Source organism: Aulostomus chinensis, chromosome 17 (assembly GCF_037954235.1).
Source record: "Aulostomus chinensis isolate RoL2024-O1b breed Wild chromosome 17, RoL_Achi_v1.0, whole genome shotgun sequence".
Taxonomy (NCBI): Eukaryota; Metazoa; Chordata; class Actinopteri; order Syngnathiformes; family Aulostomidae; genus Aulostomus; species Aulostomus chinensis.
Window position 1 is genome coordinate 19,313,214 of NC_141336.1, and position 15,489 is coordinate 19,328,702.

At 40.6% G+C, this 15,489-nt stretch overlaps 1 protein-coding gene across 5 annotated transcripts in view; it reads left to right on the forward strand.

The window, feature by feature from the left end:
- Window positions 1-335: 335 nt before the first annotated feature.
- ttll5 (tubulin tyrosine ligase-like family, member 5) overlaps window positions 336-15,489 on the forward strand; it is a 57,012-nt gene continuing 41,858 nt past the window's right edge. For all 5 annotated transcript variants that reach the window (XM_086181691.1, XM_086181688.1, XM_086181689.1 and 2 more), the window contains exons 1-12: window positions 336-431; window positions 796-935; window positions 4,234-4,340; window positions 4,431-4,513; window positions 5,211-5,317; window positions 5,911-6,041; window positions 6,191-6,273; window positions 8,710-8,779; window positions 8,869-8,953; window positions 9,981-10,082; window positions 10,205-10,296; window positions 10,449-10,556. In XM_086181691.1, coding sequence (XP_086037817.1) covers window positions 877-935; window positions 4,234-4,340; window positions 4,431-4,513; window positions 5,211-5,317; window positions 5,911-6,041; window positions 6,191-6,273; window positions 8,710-8,779; window positions 8,869-8,953; window positions 9,981-10,082; window positions 10,205-10,296; window positions 10,449-10,556 — 1,027 coding nt within the window. In that variant the 5' untranslated portion in view covers window positions 336-431; window positions 796-876. The remainder of the gene's footprint in view (window positions 432-795; window positions 936-4,233; window positions 4,341-4,430; window positions 4,514-5,210; window positions 5,318-5,910; window positions 6,042-6,190; window positions 6,274-8,709; window positions 8,780-8,868; window positions 8,954-9,980; window positions 10,083-10,204; window positions 10,297-10,448; window positions 10,557-15,489) is intronic.

Consider the following 15,489-nt stretch of genomic DNA (forward strand, 5'->3'; position numbering starts at 1 on the left):
TAAAAGTGGCCTTATTTCTAACGTTTACAGATTAAGTTCATTTTATTTTTCCTGCATATAACAGTGTAGCAACATGGTGTAACTGTACCTTTCTTTCAATCGTCACAACAACTCCGGTGCCAAATGCCAAATACATAAAATATTAATAAGCTTAAAAGTTTTATGCTGCACGCAATAAAATGGAAAATGCATTCTTAAGTAAAGTAAACTAAATAAAGTTAAAGTGTCATCACATAAATGTATAGTTTAATTCTTCAAGAGGTGGTATTTGAACAAATAGGTGAACAAGTCCCCTTAAGTATCAATTTGTGCGCATGTCCGGTGCTGCGTTGCTACTCAGTTGTTGTAGTTACCAGGAAGATTAACCGCGATGATCAACTGGCACCTCTGATACCAGCTAGCTAGCTGTTAGCAGGCTCTCAGAAATAAAGGCAAGTTCACTGTCTTGTGTTCGTGTTTTCCATGCATTGCGTTAGCAGCTTTCAACAGACAGCTGTTTATTTAGTTAGCTTCCCACCTCTAATATTCCTGTAAATGTCCTCGGTATTAAGTTAGCAGCTAGTCAATTCTCAATAGCTAACGTTGTCTGGGCTACTGTCTTGAATGTCTGGTGGTTGGTCACCTGTAAAGATCATTTCACTGCCACCACAAGTAACTTAGAGCTATAGAACAGCTACTCTCAGCTAAGTGTGTGCTAAACATAAACCCGTGTTTAATTCTCCAGCCTTAATGTTCCGCTCGAATGGACTCACGTTCATTTAGAATAGCTTAATGAGGTATTTCATTTGTCCGCAGCTGGCCTTGGAGATGGTACCATGATAAACATTTGATCCCAAGAAGATTTTACCGGACAGCTCGTCCGTTTTGACGGTGGAAATGCCAGCTGTGATTCCGGGTAAAGAGGATTCTGAATCCTCTTCAGAGGACGAGCAAGAGTGAGTACAAGTTTGTGGTTCGTACCTCTTGTCCACATATCTCACAGTGGCAATGAAACAACGCAGAAGAAACATACAGGTGTGTTTTGTTTAGTTTAGTTTTTTTTTTTAAACAATACCTCATATTCTATAAATGCATTTGCCATCACTTTTAGTTTTTTTGCGTTTTTGTCTTGTTTTTGCACAATCCCAGCAGAGCCACGGAAGTGTCATAAACTTACTGGTGACAGCTTGATTTGTGTAGATGGCTGCTTTAATTACACAAATCTCCTGTAGTATCACTTAACGTGCTGAGTGATCCCCCTGGTCCCTTGCACCCTCTCTGCTGTTTGAAGGTCCTCACATTTCCAGTTTATTCAGGATTACAAAAGATATGTTGAACTGTCCATGAATATTTTATGCCAAGATACAATTAGACAAACAAGGAACTTTGTGGATAATTGATGAAAGTACAAGCGGACTAGAGAGAGCGTCTAGAACATGATCAATGTTGCAACAGTTGGTCTTTTTTATCTTATCCCTGCCAACTAATTCCCTCTTAAGCTATACTTAGTCATACTACACTGACAGTGACTGCACTTGGTTCTAGGCTAATGTCCATCTCCTGAATTAGTTTGGATTGGTCATTAGTAGAGTTTAACCTCCTGGTGACCAGTCCTACTTTTATTGATGGCTGTGTCAGTAAAGTTGCTGTCAAAACTGTAAAAAAAGATAAGAAAATGCCATAGATAGATTACTTAAAAAAAAACAAAAAACAAACCTGTCTATGTACTTGTACATTTGACAATATGACAATATACAGCAATACTTTATAATTACAATGTACAAAACAATATACAGTAATACTTATTTTGTACATTGTAATTTATTGACAAATAAGCATTGTGGGTGCGTGGACATTTTCCAGGGCCAGTCAGTTGATACTCATGTGACATGTAAGTGCAAATAATGGCAACAGGCAGCACTAAATAATGCAAAGGACAACAAAGTATAGTATGACAGCCAACTACAATATGCAGGTAGAAGACCACACACATCTATATAGCATCAGCAACTTTTTACAACATAGAGGCTTGACTATATCACACATCACAACCAGCATGCATTGTTGTTAATCAGACAAACAGAGGGGATGAATCAGGGTATTGTTTAATTCCAGACTTGCAGTGTGTCCTTTCCAGTACGAGACTAGTTTGAGATTTTACACAGGGTTACATGTTGTTAGGACTCTCAGATGTTCAGATGCAACAGCTGAGTAGCTTAAAGAGCTTGATGGACCCGTCCCAGCTCACTGAACCTGGTTAGACTCACCTGCACGAATTCTCTGTGTCACAGGAGCAGCAGCCGTTGGTTTGTCGCTGCTCGTGATGAATTATTTTTTTCCTTCATTTTTTATTTATTTGTGAACAGTTCTTTTTTTAACATTTAACGTAAAAACAATTGAACAAGCACAAACCTTATTGGCATATTACATCATGATTTTCTCATAATGTCATAGGTTATTGCATCATTGTTTGGTTAAAGTCGAGGTGTCAAGGAAGTGTGACACTAAATAGGAAATGTACAAATTATTGACTGCAGTTATTACATCCATCCATCCATTCATCCATTTTCTTCCGCTGATGCTGTTAAGAGTTTGCGGGGGGGTGGAGCCTATCCCAGCAGCCTTCAGGTGTGAGGTGGGGTTCACCCTGGACAGGTCACCAGTCCATCGGAGGGCCAACACATAGAGACAGACAACCATTCACACTCACAGCCACACCTACAGTCAATTTAGAGTATCAATCAGCCTTAAAGCTGCTGGGATAGGCTCCAGCCCCCCCGCAACCCTTAACAGGATCAGCGGAAGAAACTGGACGGATGGAGTTTTCCCCCATCTGTGTAAGAAAATGAATTTAATGTAACTGCTGATTAAAAAAGATAAATTTAGCTTGCTTGCAATCATACACACACACAGACACACACACACACAGACACACACACACATGTGTATGTATATATTGTGTATATATATATATATATATATATATATATATATATATATATATATATATATAGTGTGTGTGTGTATATATGTATATGTATGTATGTATATGTGTATATATATATATTTTTTTTTTAACATGAGAAATAATAAAAAATGATCCACGGTTACGGGCTGCACGGTGGTGCAGTGGTTAGCACTGTGGCCTCACAGCAAGAAGGTGCCGGGTTCGAGTCCCGGCTCGGGCACGGGATCTTTCTGTGTGGAGTTTGCATGTTCTCCCCGTGTCTGCGCGGGTTCTCTCTGGGTACTCCGGCTTCCTCCCACAGTCCAAAAACATGCAATTGGGGACTAGGCTGATTGGATTCTCTAAATTGACCGTAGGTATGAATGTGAGTGTGAATGGTTGTTCGTCTCTCTATGTTGGCCCTGCGATGGACTGGCGACCTGTCCAGGGTGAACCCCGCCTCTCGCCCGTTGACGCTGGGATAGGCTCCAGCCCCCCCCCGCGACCCTTAATGTGTAGGAATAAGCGGAAGATGACGATGGATGGATCCACGGTTACAATCAAAGTTGAACGAAATGCAACATTTCATGCTGATGAATGTTTCATTGATATCACTCAGGCTTAACTTACTTTAGCAAAGCATGTGTGTCATTTTTTACAAATGTTTGCTGAAGTATCGCCGTGGTGGCAAAATGATGACCTTTTGTCTGCGACCATCTTGCGTGTATACAGTAGTACCACTGTAATTACAGTTTATACCTTGAAGAAGATAAACAACAACAAAAAAAATGCTTTATTTTAATCAAAGTAGCTTGTGCCCAATCAACCCATCTGGGTTCTGAAGATATCTGCAGCTTTGTAAAACATACCTGGATCGCCCAGCTGAAGGCTGCAATTATTTACATGCCTCCCACTCTTATCAAGACAAGCCATGCCTGATTGAGTCCTACTCCATCAACATGCCACCTTATCTTATTTTTAGCCCCTGATAAGCAGGCTGTGTCTGGCACTATCAGATAGTCTTGCACTTTTACAAGTCATTTGTTAGTACAGTACACGGGTTTGTTGTTGAAACTGTGTGTGGTTCGGTTTCTATCTGCCCCTCGGAAATAAACAGCATGCCAGAAGACATTCCCTCGACATTAGCTCAGCTGCCCATATAGGCCCGCTCTTATCATGCTGGATAAGAGTTTGGGCAGTACAATTGACCCCAGTGTGCATCTCCATGACGTTATTACTAGAACTATTTTCTCTTGAGATGTTTTAGAAACTCCGAATCGTGACTCATGTCCGTGTTTGTCCACCAGAGACCATCCTTGCATTGCCTGGAGTGGTTTAAGCAAGACAATCCCAATTCTCTTGTTTTTCCCTGAAGCCATCATTTCGAAAGATGGGCATATCTGCTCCGTCGGAGGTACTTTAAATTGTTTTATGTGGAAAATCATTGAATAACTGACTTTAATTTGTTTGATATTGATAAGAATACTGTGTTTCATTCATCCAGAGCGATACAAGATGGCCTTCAAGATTGTGCGTACAGAGAGTCGTCTGGTGAGGGGAATACTGACCAATCATGGATTTCATGAGGTAATGTTCAATCTGCGATGCATTTAATCATATTTGGGCCATTATATATTTTTAAATAGCATGAATATTTTATTTATGTATCTCTCCTCCGTGGTGGATATTACAAGGCTGTTTTTTTTTCTTGGTAATGGCGATGTAAAAGCCCAGGAATGCACCCACGGAAAAAAAATTGACCTCAAGACCATTAATCTGAGTTCACGAGGGCATATGGTCATCATTATTACACTTTTCCAAGCAGTTACAATTAATTCCCTTTTTTTAAAAAATTTCATTTCGCTGCTTCTTGACTCCCACTAACCCGTCATCAAAGGCAGACGAGTGTCTACCGCAGCCTGGACAGAGCCAGACTTTAATAAGCCTTTATTACAAACATCTGGCTCTCCCTTAGACACTGAGTGGTCACTTGAATTCTGCCTCTTAATGAATCGTCGGAATAAGACAAACATGACGGGGATGAAAGTCTGTGGGTTGGCCATCGTTTTGTCACAGTTTTAATAGAGGACGGTGTATTTCTTCAGGTTAGAGGGTAGGAGTGTCTAATTATACATTTCAGGAAGAACATCAATCTCTATAATTTGTTTTTGCACCTTTTTAACATGAATGCTTTTGTGAAGGTCATTTATTTTATGTTTTAATTCAGAGCCTGTATGTTTAAAAAAAAACACATTGTGTCTTTTTAAAAAAATTTTTTTTTTAGGTTCATCCAAATAGTAATGACTTTAACCTCATGTGGACCGGATCTCACCTCAAGCCTTACATCCTCCGCAGCCTTCAGGATTTTCAGAAGGTCAATCACTTCCCCAGGTAGAACAGAGCAAAACGGAATTTATTGCAGCTTTTTTAGAGTGTGACTGATATCGGCCTATCATAGATAGATCAGTTTGAACATAGACTCCCTCTTGTCTGATATGTGCCGCATGAAAATGTTTATTCTACACAACATAATTCAGAAAAAGACATGAAGGGGAAATTTACAGTCATGGATTTCTCAGTGAAGTTTATATTTCATGGGTTATATTTAGGCCAGTAAAGTTCATTTTTACACTGTAAACTCTCCTACATTACACATTAGATATATACTTTTATTCTTTTTGATGACTACAGTTCAGGGATCATTGCAAAAAACATGAAACAATTTATTTATTTTAGACAATATGATGGAATTTTCTTGCATCCAGTATCGGTACAGTACAGTACAGTACCTGTATCGGTCAGGCCTGTTTTTTGCAAACTACTTTCTGCAGTTCAAGCCTTGAATTTTTTTAAGCCTTCACATTAAAACACATTTACAGGTTATTTTTCTTCACTGTTGCCTCTGTGACATCTGAATCACTGTCCCACAGACGTTGTTGTCTCCTTCTAATGCGTCCACATGTTTGTGTCCTGCTCATTTCTAGATCATACGAATTGACACGCAAAGATCGCCTTTATAAAAACATCCAGCGCATGCAGCAGGCCTACGGCTTCAAAAACTTCCACATTGTTCCTCAGACCTTTGTGCTTCCATCTGAATACCAGGAATTCTGTAGTAAGAGTCCTCCCACCTAATCTTGCTGGTCTAAGTAGAGCTCCATTTATGAAATATTTAGCCTCATTATTAATTCTGAATAAATACGTGTGCTTATAAAGAATACATCTAATCATATTTGGATTCTCTTCTTCTTCTCTCCATCTCAGATTGTTTTGCCAAAGACAAGGGTCCATGGATAATAAAACCAGTAGCATCGTCTAGAGGACGAGGCATCTACTTAGTCAGCAACGTGAGTGACTTTACTTGGAATGAACAGTCTCTAAAAGGGTTGATGCCCAAATGCACTCTTGCAGGTACCAAACATTTGGTAACTGACATGGGCACCCGAGAACACCTCTGGGTGGCAAAGTTTGAATTAGTGAGAGAGAGAAAGAGAGAGAGTGCGTATGACATCGCTACTGCAGTGTGTTCAAGCCTTAAAGTCGGGGGGGTGTCAAGTGGGGTTCCAGGAAGACACCTCTTACTGCTGTATTTCGAATGCAGAATTCAAAGTTCACACACACACACACATTTTCACACACGCGCGCGCGCACACACACACACACACACACACACACACACACACACACACACACACACACACACACACAAACCTGACTTGAGGAAACACCTTGTAGAACTCAAAATACATCCAAAAGCTGAACTGGACATTTAGCTATCATAGAGAAAGAAAAATATCATAGCATATGGTAAGATAAGAATTGTTGGGTATCCAAACTGACTTCCAGTTACTGGTACCAGTGCTCACACTGGTTCAAATGTGACCAGCTCAACTCTCTAAGGCCTCATTGAGACTGCAGACAAACCCCTTTTTTCTTAAATCAGATCTTTTTCTACCCACAAATATCTGTGAAGAGTGTGGTTTGGATCAGATTTGAAAAATTCACATTTTATGTGGTTTTTGGCTGTCTAAAATCAATCTGGATACAATCTGTGTATGACAAAAATCAGATTTGTGCTGGCAGTCTGAACAAGGCCTAATATGTCTTTCAGACTAACCAGTTTTCTCAGAATAAATCTGTTTAGATTGGTTAGTTTAGATTTGGCCAGACAAGACCAACAGTTCGGTCGTCTTTGGTCTCCTACATGAAATTTGGATGTGCTACACACCCATCCACCACCCAACCACACATTTAGTTTGGCCTTGTTCAGACTGCAGGCAAATCTCAGATATCAGATCTCATATTAGATCTTATATCTGCAAGTGATGAGATCAGATCTGTGTGTCCACGTATCTCAGCGAGTGATTCAGAAGACACTTGGAGATATTGTCTGAGTTTCCAGAGATGATTCGAAACTGATTTTCAAATCAATTGGTTTGGATCTGGTTGGCAAAAATTAAGTTTAGATGTCACGATTGGCTGCTCAAATGATCTAAAATCAGTCAAAGATCTGATTTGAGCTACTCGTCTAAAAGCAAACAAAAACAAAAAAAACCCTTACCCTTTGTCCTAGTTCCTTTGATGAATCTGACTTTAGGCGTAACTGATGATGCAGAATCATCCTGAACTGAACTGCTTGGCTTCTGCTTTTGTTTGTTCAAGCAGGAGAAGGAACATCCTCTTTTCCTTTTTCTCTTGTTTCTGCGGATGATGAAGGTTAAAATCTAGTACTTTCTCATATTTTACTTTTCAGAGTTGGATGAGCGAGGCTTTCATGGAACAGTAATACATTTCAGTAATAAAATTTATTTTCGTCTTGTCCGTTTAGCTCGTGTGAGAAAATTGTTGAAGACACTTGTAATTAACACATATCAACGCAGATTTAACATTTACAGCTAGTGGGAGTCAACTATAAACACTCTGACTAAAGAAGTACCGTGTGAACCAAGATGGTTGAGCAGATGTTACGTGTGTGTGTGTATGTGTGTGTGTGTGTGGGGGTGCACAGATACAGCTCTCTTTGAAATAAGTATCAAGAAGTGTTTCAAGCATTAATTAGCTCAGCGGAGTAAATCACACACTTCCAAGGCTCTGGGTTTTTGGAGGAGCCCGACAAGGTTCTCACTCTTGGAAAACATATGCACAATTCTTCTTCTTCTAAGGCATTTTTATGAAACAGTGGAAAGAATGTCCGAGAGATATTTGGAAAGAAGAAAGAAATACGTTCGTTTTTTTGGGGGGGGGGGGGGGGGGGGGGTTTGAGTTTTCTCTGAACTGTAGCCAGCACTGAGTTTCCCCCCCCCTCCCCCGTTCTCCCATCTCTTCTCAACTTCACCACCTGCAACACATTTCAACCTCATAAATGACCCATCTCCCACCACCGCACTGCATTTTTTTTTTTAATAGGCTGTTATCAAAGACTGACTTGCTATGGCTGATGTCACTATAGATTCGGACTTTTCTAGATTCGATGGTTAAAACTCTGCAGTGAAAACGTTGTATTATTACTCTTCCCTTCATTTCGTTCTGTTGATGAATGAGTGTAGGCTAGAGTGCTGGAGTCTGGCACTTGGCATCTCTTCAGCTGCCATCTCGCTTCATCACCTAGTTATCTACAGTGTCAGTATTTGGTTGACATTTTCATTGCTTATCTAACCACTGAAAGGTGAAAAAACACCAGAGTGGATGGTCACAACACAATAAAAATTGTAGATTGTAGATTCAGAGCTTTTGGAATGACTGTGATACTGCCCTCACTGTATTTATTTGTTCTTCATTTACAGCCAAATCAGATTTCAATGGATGAGAACATCTTGGTGTCTCGTTATATTAATAACCCGCTACTGATCGACGGTATGTTCCTCTTTTTTAACTTTATCACGACGCACAGATTTTAGGATTCCAAATCAATCCATACGTTTTTATATTGTGTATGTTTCAAGAGTTCAAGTTCGACATGCGCTTGTACGTGCTGGTCACATCATATGATCCACTCCTCATCTACGTCTATGAAGAAGGCCTCGCGAGGTGAGCTATATGTTTTTTTTGGATTATTGTCATGATTAAATTTAGTGGCCACTTTAGGCACACATAAATTTGTTGGCATGGAATTTACTTTAAAGTTAGAGTTAAAGCACTGCCAGTTATCTAAAGTGCTCCTATTTTGGGTCTCTTTCATCATAAGCATGAGTGATACGTTGACCTCTGAGCCACTATCTTGTGGACGTAATGGAAATCCCATTGAAATGTTCTATACCGCATTAGATTAAGTAGATGTTGGTGTTTTCTATGTGGCTTAAATCCCTTGAGTCCACACAGAGCTGTGTCTACAAGTATGACACAAAGTCGTCTGTGGAGGAGCGAGATCCATCGTGTGTCAGTTTCACGTGCTGGTGCCACTAGATGCTCTTGCAGTGGCCAGCAGAGGGCAGTCTCACCTTGCCAGGCCATCTGCTGTGTAGCTTGAATAGACAGTGGAACAAAGCGCTCTATTGTTTCAGTTGTAGGAAGTGCCCATCAAATGTTTTCTGATTATGTCAGTGATCACAGATAATACCTTGTTATGGTTTTGCATAGCTGCACCATATTCATCAGATTAAGACATTCTGGTGGAAAATGATTAATTAATCAGCGAAGAGACAATCATCAGGCTCAGGTATGGGGGTGGGGTAATGTAGATTATTAGTAGATGGAGTGTTTCAGTCTGACAGAGGTATTTGCTGAGTGCCACCACCCTCTTGTTTGCTGGCATGATTATAAACTGTGAGCAATAAATCATGGCCAAATCCTGAATCCCACGTTTATCTCTTGACATTCCTTCGGGTTGTGTTGGTATTCAGGTACACAGTACGTGCCAAGGAATTCTCATTATTGCACATGTGGCATCCACTCCTCTCAAACACTGCCAAAAAGTAATCTCTTCCTCAAAATGCCCTTATTATTCTGTCAAGTGTCAGTCGTATGAATGTGGCCATTATGGGCCGATAGATAAGTAAAGAAATAGTTGGATGTCATATTTCTTTTTCTTGTAAAAATAAACTTTGTCTTCTCAAAGGTTTGCTACAGTCAAGTATGACCAGACTTCAAAGAGTATAAAGAACACCTTCATGCATCTGACGAACTACAGTGTGAACAAAAAGAGCAGCGATTATGTCAGGTGAAGGATACTCACAGTACACACATGAACAAAACTCATTAACTATCAGCATGGTATGCATATTATGCAATGCTGGATTCATTTATATGAGTATTTTTATTACATTTTTTTTCCCTTTTCAGTTGCGATGATCCTGAAGTTGAGGATTACGGGAACAAGTGGAGTATGAGTGCAGTGTTAAGATATTTGAAGCAGGAGGGGAAGGACACAACATGTGAGTCAAACCTTCTCATATCTCATATCAAAGTATGCAGAATGTATCTAATTTGACTTTTAGTTGCAGTTCCACAAACCTTGTCGATCAATGATTGAAAGAATATAGAAGATTCTGTCATAACCCCCTCCATCTTTTGTTGTCTCCTCCAGTGTTGATGAGACAAGTGGAGGACCTCATTGTCAAAGCCGTGCTGAGCGCTGAGCTGCAGATCGCCACAGCCTGCAAGACGTTTGTTCCCCACAAGACAAACTGCTTCGGTACTCTTTTCAGAATCTTCTCTAAATCAAATTTGCAAAAAAGAAAAAAAGTTTTTGATCTGAATTAGGTGTATATACTGTTCGAAGCAGAACCTGAGCACAGTTTACGGAATCATGCCGTACTTTCTCTACACTATAGTATTGTTTGAAGTCTAAGAGTAGTGTTCCTGTAGAATTGCTAGAAAGAATTTCCGTTGAATTCGCTTTTTTTTTTTGCTAACAGTGCAGACACACACACACACACACACACACACACACACACACACACACACACACACACACACACAGTCATAGGCTCACTTAGTCATACACACCACCACACCCCTCATATTTCCTTTCAGTTTCAGATTCATTGTCCAGTGTTTTCTACGGTGAGCTACACTGAGGTTGTAGACAGGCACTGCTCCGTGCCGAGTCTTCCTAAGCATTGCCGCTTTCTGACTGGCTGCTGGGTTGCAAAGGGGCCTGTTGACTGAAGCAGGAATTCGCTTCCTCTCCTCTGTTGCCATTCAACTTTGCCTGATTTAGGCTGCTGACTGTTTTCTTGGCTGCTCCAGCCCAGTGGCGGGCTTGAGTGAACTCCATTTCAGAGCCATTACCCATGTTAGTGTTGGCACTAATTGTCTGTGGTCTTTCTCGGTGTCTGGCAGTCTCTCTGAGATTTGGGGTTCGAGAGTGAGCGCGCTGGACGAGCTTCCCTTTTCTCTCACTGTTTGTGTTTGTTTATAATTCTCCCTCTTCTCCTCACACTGTCTTTCACTTCTCAGATGTTAGAAATAAAGAACTTTGCAGTGTTGATGGGCTTCTGTAGACATAATAACCCCCCCCGGCTGGTTGTATTGGAAGCGTAGCAGCATGGACTCACCATCGGGAAATCGCCTGCATAAAGATGTTATCTTCTCTCTGAGAATCGCTGCGAGGTTGAGAAACCACACCAAGACAGGGTGTGAATATTGACCGTGCAGGTATTTACATGGAAGTGTGGCTTACCAAGCTGTAACCTGGCCCTCATACACACTTGATGGACACGAGTAAACAACCAGATGACACATATCTTTGGGCTGTGAGGGGAAAACAGCATTGGGAAAAACAAGTTTACTCATTCATTCTTCACTCCATTCACACATTTCCTTATACATCAGTAAGAACCACATTTGCACAACTGCAGTGGGATCAGTGTCATGCCTTATCATATATAAAAAGCTTCCTCAGGAACAAAATATGATGATATGACATTGCTGTTGGATAGAATAGTAAACGTAGTGTCAACCTAAAAATGTAAGAAATTGAGAATATAGAATAAAGCATGAACATGGCACTTGTGCCAAATTGATTGAAAATGTACAATACAATGTCTTGTAATTTTAAATTATGCATAACCCTAGATGTATTAATGCACGACTCTTTCAAGGAAAACAAACTGCAAACCTGCCCAATCACTACCAATCATTGTGCTAAGCTAACTAACGGTCGACGAGTCTCTGTGGGTCTCTCATGCACGCGCAGAGGAAAGAGGATCTAGCTTCTTGCCTCACTCTGAGGAGAATAGTATTTTAAAAAGTTGGCATGTTCCTTTCAATAATATGCTTGTCAGGTGTTTATATATGTATTGCGTGTGTATTGTAGAAATCTGAGCCTTACAGACCTGTAAAGACATAGATGCGAAAGCAACATCATTGTGCAGCACAAAAGCAATTAGGTACTACACCTTTTACTAAGATATACAATACACTGTGGTTGGTGGCTAACATGGCCGTGTCCTTCAGAAGTATCAGTTTACTATTGAATTTAGTGTCATTTTGTTGTCTTCAGATGGCCCAGAGCAAGTTAATTACAGCATTCGCGGCTGTCTACAGGATTAAGTTTCCAAAGACAGACAGTGACGGTTCCAGAGGACCACCCTCATTTTCTCTGTGTTGATCTGTCTCCCACAGCGTGATCATGTTGCATGCAAAACTCGCTGTGTGAGTATGTATGTAGAGTTTGAATACACACAGACATGTAGGAACCAGTGTAAAGCAGCGGCAGGTTTGTCTCAGGTTCAGGGGGTCGAGTGTCTTTTTCTTGTCTCCGCACCAATCAAAAATGCGTTGTGTTTATTGTTCCCACAGAGGGGAGGAGGCTTGGATTTGCTTTCCCCAAATCATATCAATTGATATGACTGAATCTATTTGTATATATATCAGACACAAAATGTTATTATAAAAATTAGGAACTCTATGTGTTTTCAGATTATTTCTGAAGGGGAAAAAAACACCCAAATCACCGTTGTCAGCCTCAGCTTCCCCTGGCATTCCCACTCTCCACCCTACACCATCATAAATCCTCTGTTCTGACATGTAAACGAGTAAAGCATCAGAATATGTGGCAGCTTATACATACATGTGTGTAAAATATGCTGATAAAAGCAGCTATTGTTCAGAGTTTTTACACAGTCTCTAGCTTGTCTGGATGGGCGCCATACAAGACCATAAAATACATTATAATCTTAATTTACTGCAAATTATTCCCTGCTTTTTTAATATCTATTAGTGGCTTTAATAGAAAGTTTATTGTTTTCAAATGGGATTTCTTCCCTTTTGCTGAAATTGGTCATCGTATCTAAATGGGCATTCTGTAGCAAAATCTTTTTATAGCTCAGTAATGTTTCATGTGGGAAGAAATAAAAACAACAGATTTACATTGGTAAGTACTGTGTGTGTGTGTGTGTGTGTGTGTGTGTGTGTGTGTGTGTGTGTGTGTGTGTGTGTCTGTGGGGAGAAAATGCCACCCATGCAGCTCCTCACCGCCGCTGTGTGATTAATGGATAGGCTTTTTGCTGAGGGATGCTGATTACGAGATGTTTTGACTAAGATCTGATTAGCCAAGCCAAAGGCCTATTTTATTACACACAAAACATTCCACTTACTGGTCCTGTGTTCCACGGAACGTCCCTCATTAAGTGCTGAGTGTGGTTGGATCTCCTGTCTGTGAACCACTCTCCCTGTTTTACATTTGTCAGATACTCCCACATTTCACCGCTGCTCAATGTCGGTACGTCTGTGACGACAGTGCTGTTTTTTCAGTAATGAATGGATGGGGATTTACTATCATAATAAAGCAATACAGCCTTAAGTGTATCTTTTAATTGGCTGTTCTCGGAGCGTGTTCACGACTGTGGCTCCAAGCTGCTCCCTGCAACAGCTGAGAAAGAGTTCAGCAGCAATAATTTATCTCTGAATGATGCAAGAGTAATTCAGTTATCGTCGCCTAAAAGAAAACACACATGAAGGAGATTCTTTATGTTGCTGTTGTTTTTGTGGGCAAACAGGCTGCATAGTCAGGGTGGAGGGATTGTTATTTTTGTGTCTTTGTTTCTTGTGGCAAAGTTTCCAGCAGCGCCTATCCAGTAATGTATATGTGTGTGTTTGTGTGTGTGTATATATATGTAGCAGCCCTGTCTGTCACGTTTTTCTTTCCCTCCCTCTTTAGTGGGTGTGATGTTCGCTGCCTCTCATCTCCTTGTCTGTGGTGCTTGTTGTGGGCTCTTTGTGGGCACGTTTAACAGAGCCCCCCCACCACCACACACACACACACACACACACACACACCACTGCCCGGCCATAGAACAAACGTGTCTAGCAGCGAGTGGCTCAGCAGGCTCATGGGGCAGGAGCGGCGTCTGCTCCTAATTGGGGGAAAATGCGCGGCACATGGAGTCTGCTTGTCGGGGGCTGGTGAGGTGGTGTAACACCTCCCCATTTTCCCTTGTTGTTGTGGTGCCACTGATGAGGCTCTCCAGACTCAAACCCATTTAAACTGCTTCTCTGTTCCCCAAGACTAATACATAGTGTTTTATGACACACACACGCTCTTCGTCTCTTTTTTTAGTCTCAGTGTCTGTGTGTTTTTACAAAATGGGATAAGCCTGCAAGTGGAAAAGAAAATCCCAGTGACTGCTTGGCAGTGGGGGTCCAGTCCATCTTCAGGAGTTAAAGAAGTTAAAGATGGCAGTTACAACTTGTTTTGCAGGTTTTGGCTCTGGGATGCACGGCAAAATTTGTTCTGTTCCATCATGAATATACAATTTGCAGTTACACCAATTTGAACCTCCTGACTCTATCATATTTCGAATCTCTGCCCGTTCATAAACAGCAGCAGAATGAATTATGTTGCAAAGAATGTGGATTCCCCCAAGTCTTATTTTGATACTGATGATGAAAAAGTCAAGGAGTGTTAGAAGGAGTGTTTAGAGAGCTATATGTTTTGGTCTTGATTGGAAGAGCACATGTATTCAGCCTTGTTCTCTAGATATAACAGTGTGCACTTGAGAACTTCCTCTCATAGGTTCTGCCTGGTGTTGTTTGGCTAACCTCCGACAGTCTTTTTTGTACTCAAGGTGACAATACACTCGCTATCTACATTTCAATAAAGCATTAGGAGTTAAAAAATGCCCAACAGAGATCTATGTCCGATATTTTCAACTAGAAAATATATTTTCAGTATTGATTTTTATTTTTATTGGCATCTTAAATATGCATCCCTGTTATAGAATGTGATGGTCCAGTGACCGAAGCATTGTTGAAATGACATAAAAAAATATGAAAAAATACAGAGTGAGGAAAATTTACAACGGAGACATTTTGAATGTGCAAAAAAATAGAAAAATAATTATATTTGATACGGTGTCAGTGTTATAACGCCGTAAACTATACCACATCAATGCCATCGGTTTAAAAAAAAAGAATGATTTTTAAGCGTACGCAATATCTAATACAAATAAAAGCAACTCATCCTGTGAAGCGCAACTACCTGCACGACAGTTATTGCAGGCTATAATCAAGCCGTGGCCTGCTGTCATGTTGTGTGTTTAGCACTGGCATTGACCTCAGCTGCTAGAACAAACAGTGGTGTTTAATGCTGCTTTGAAACCTCCAGCCCCCGGCCTATTCTC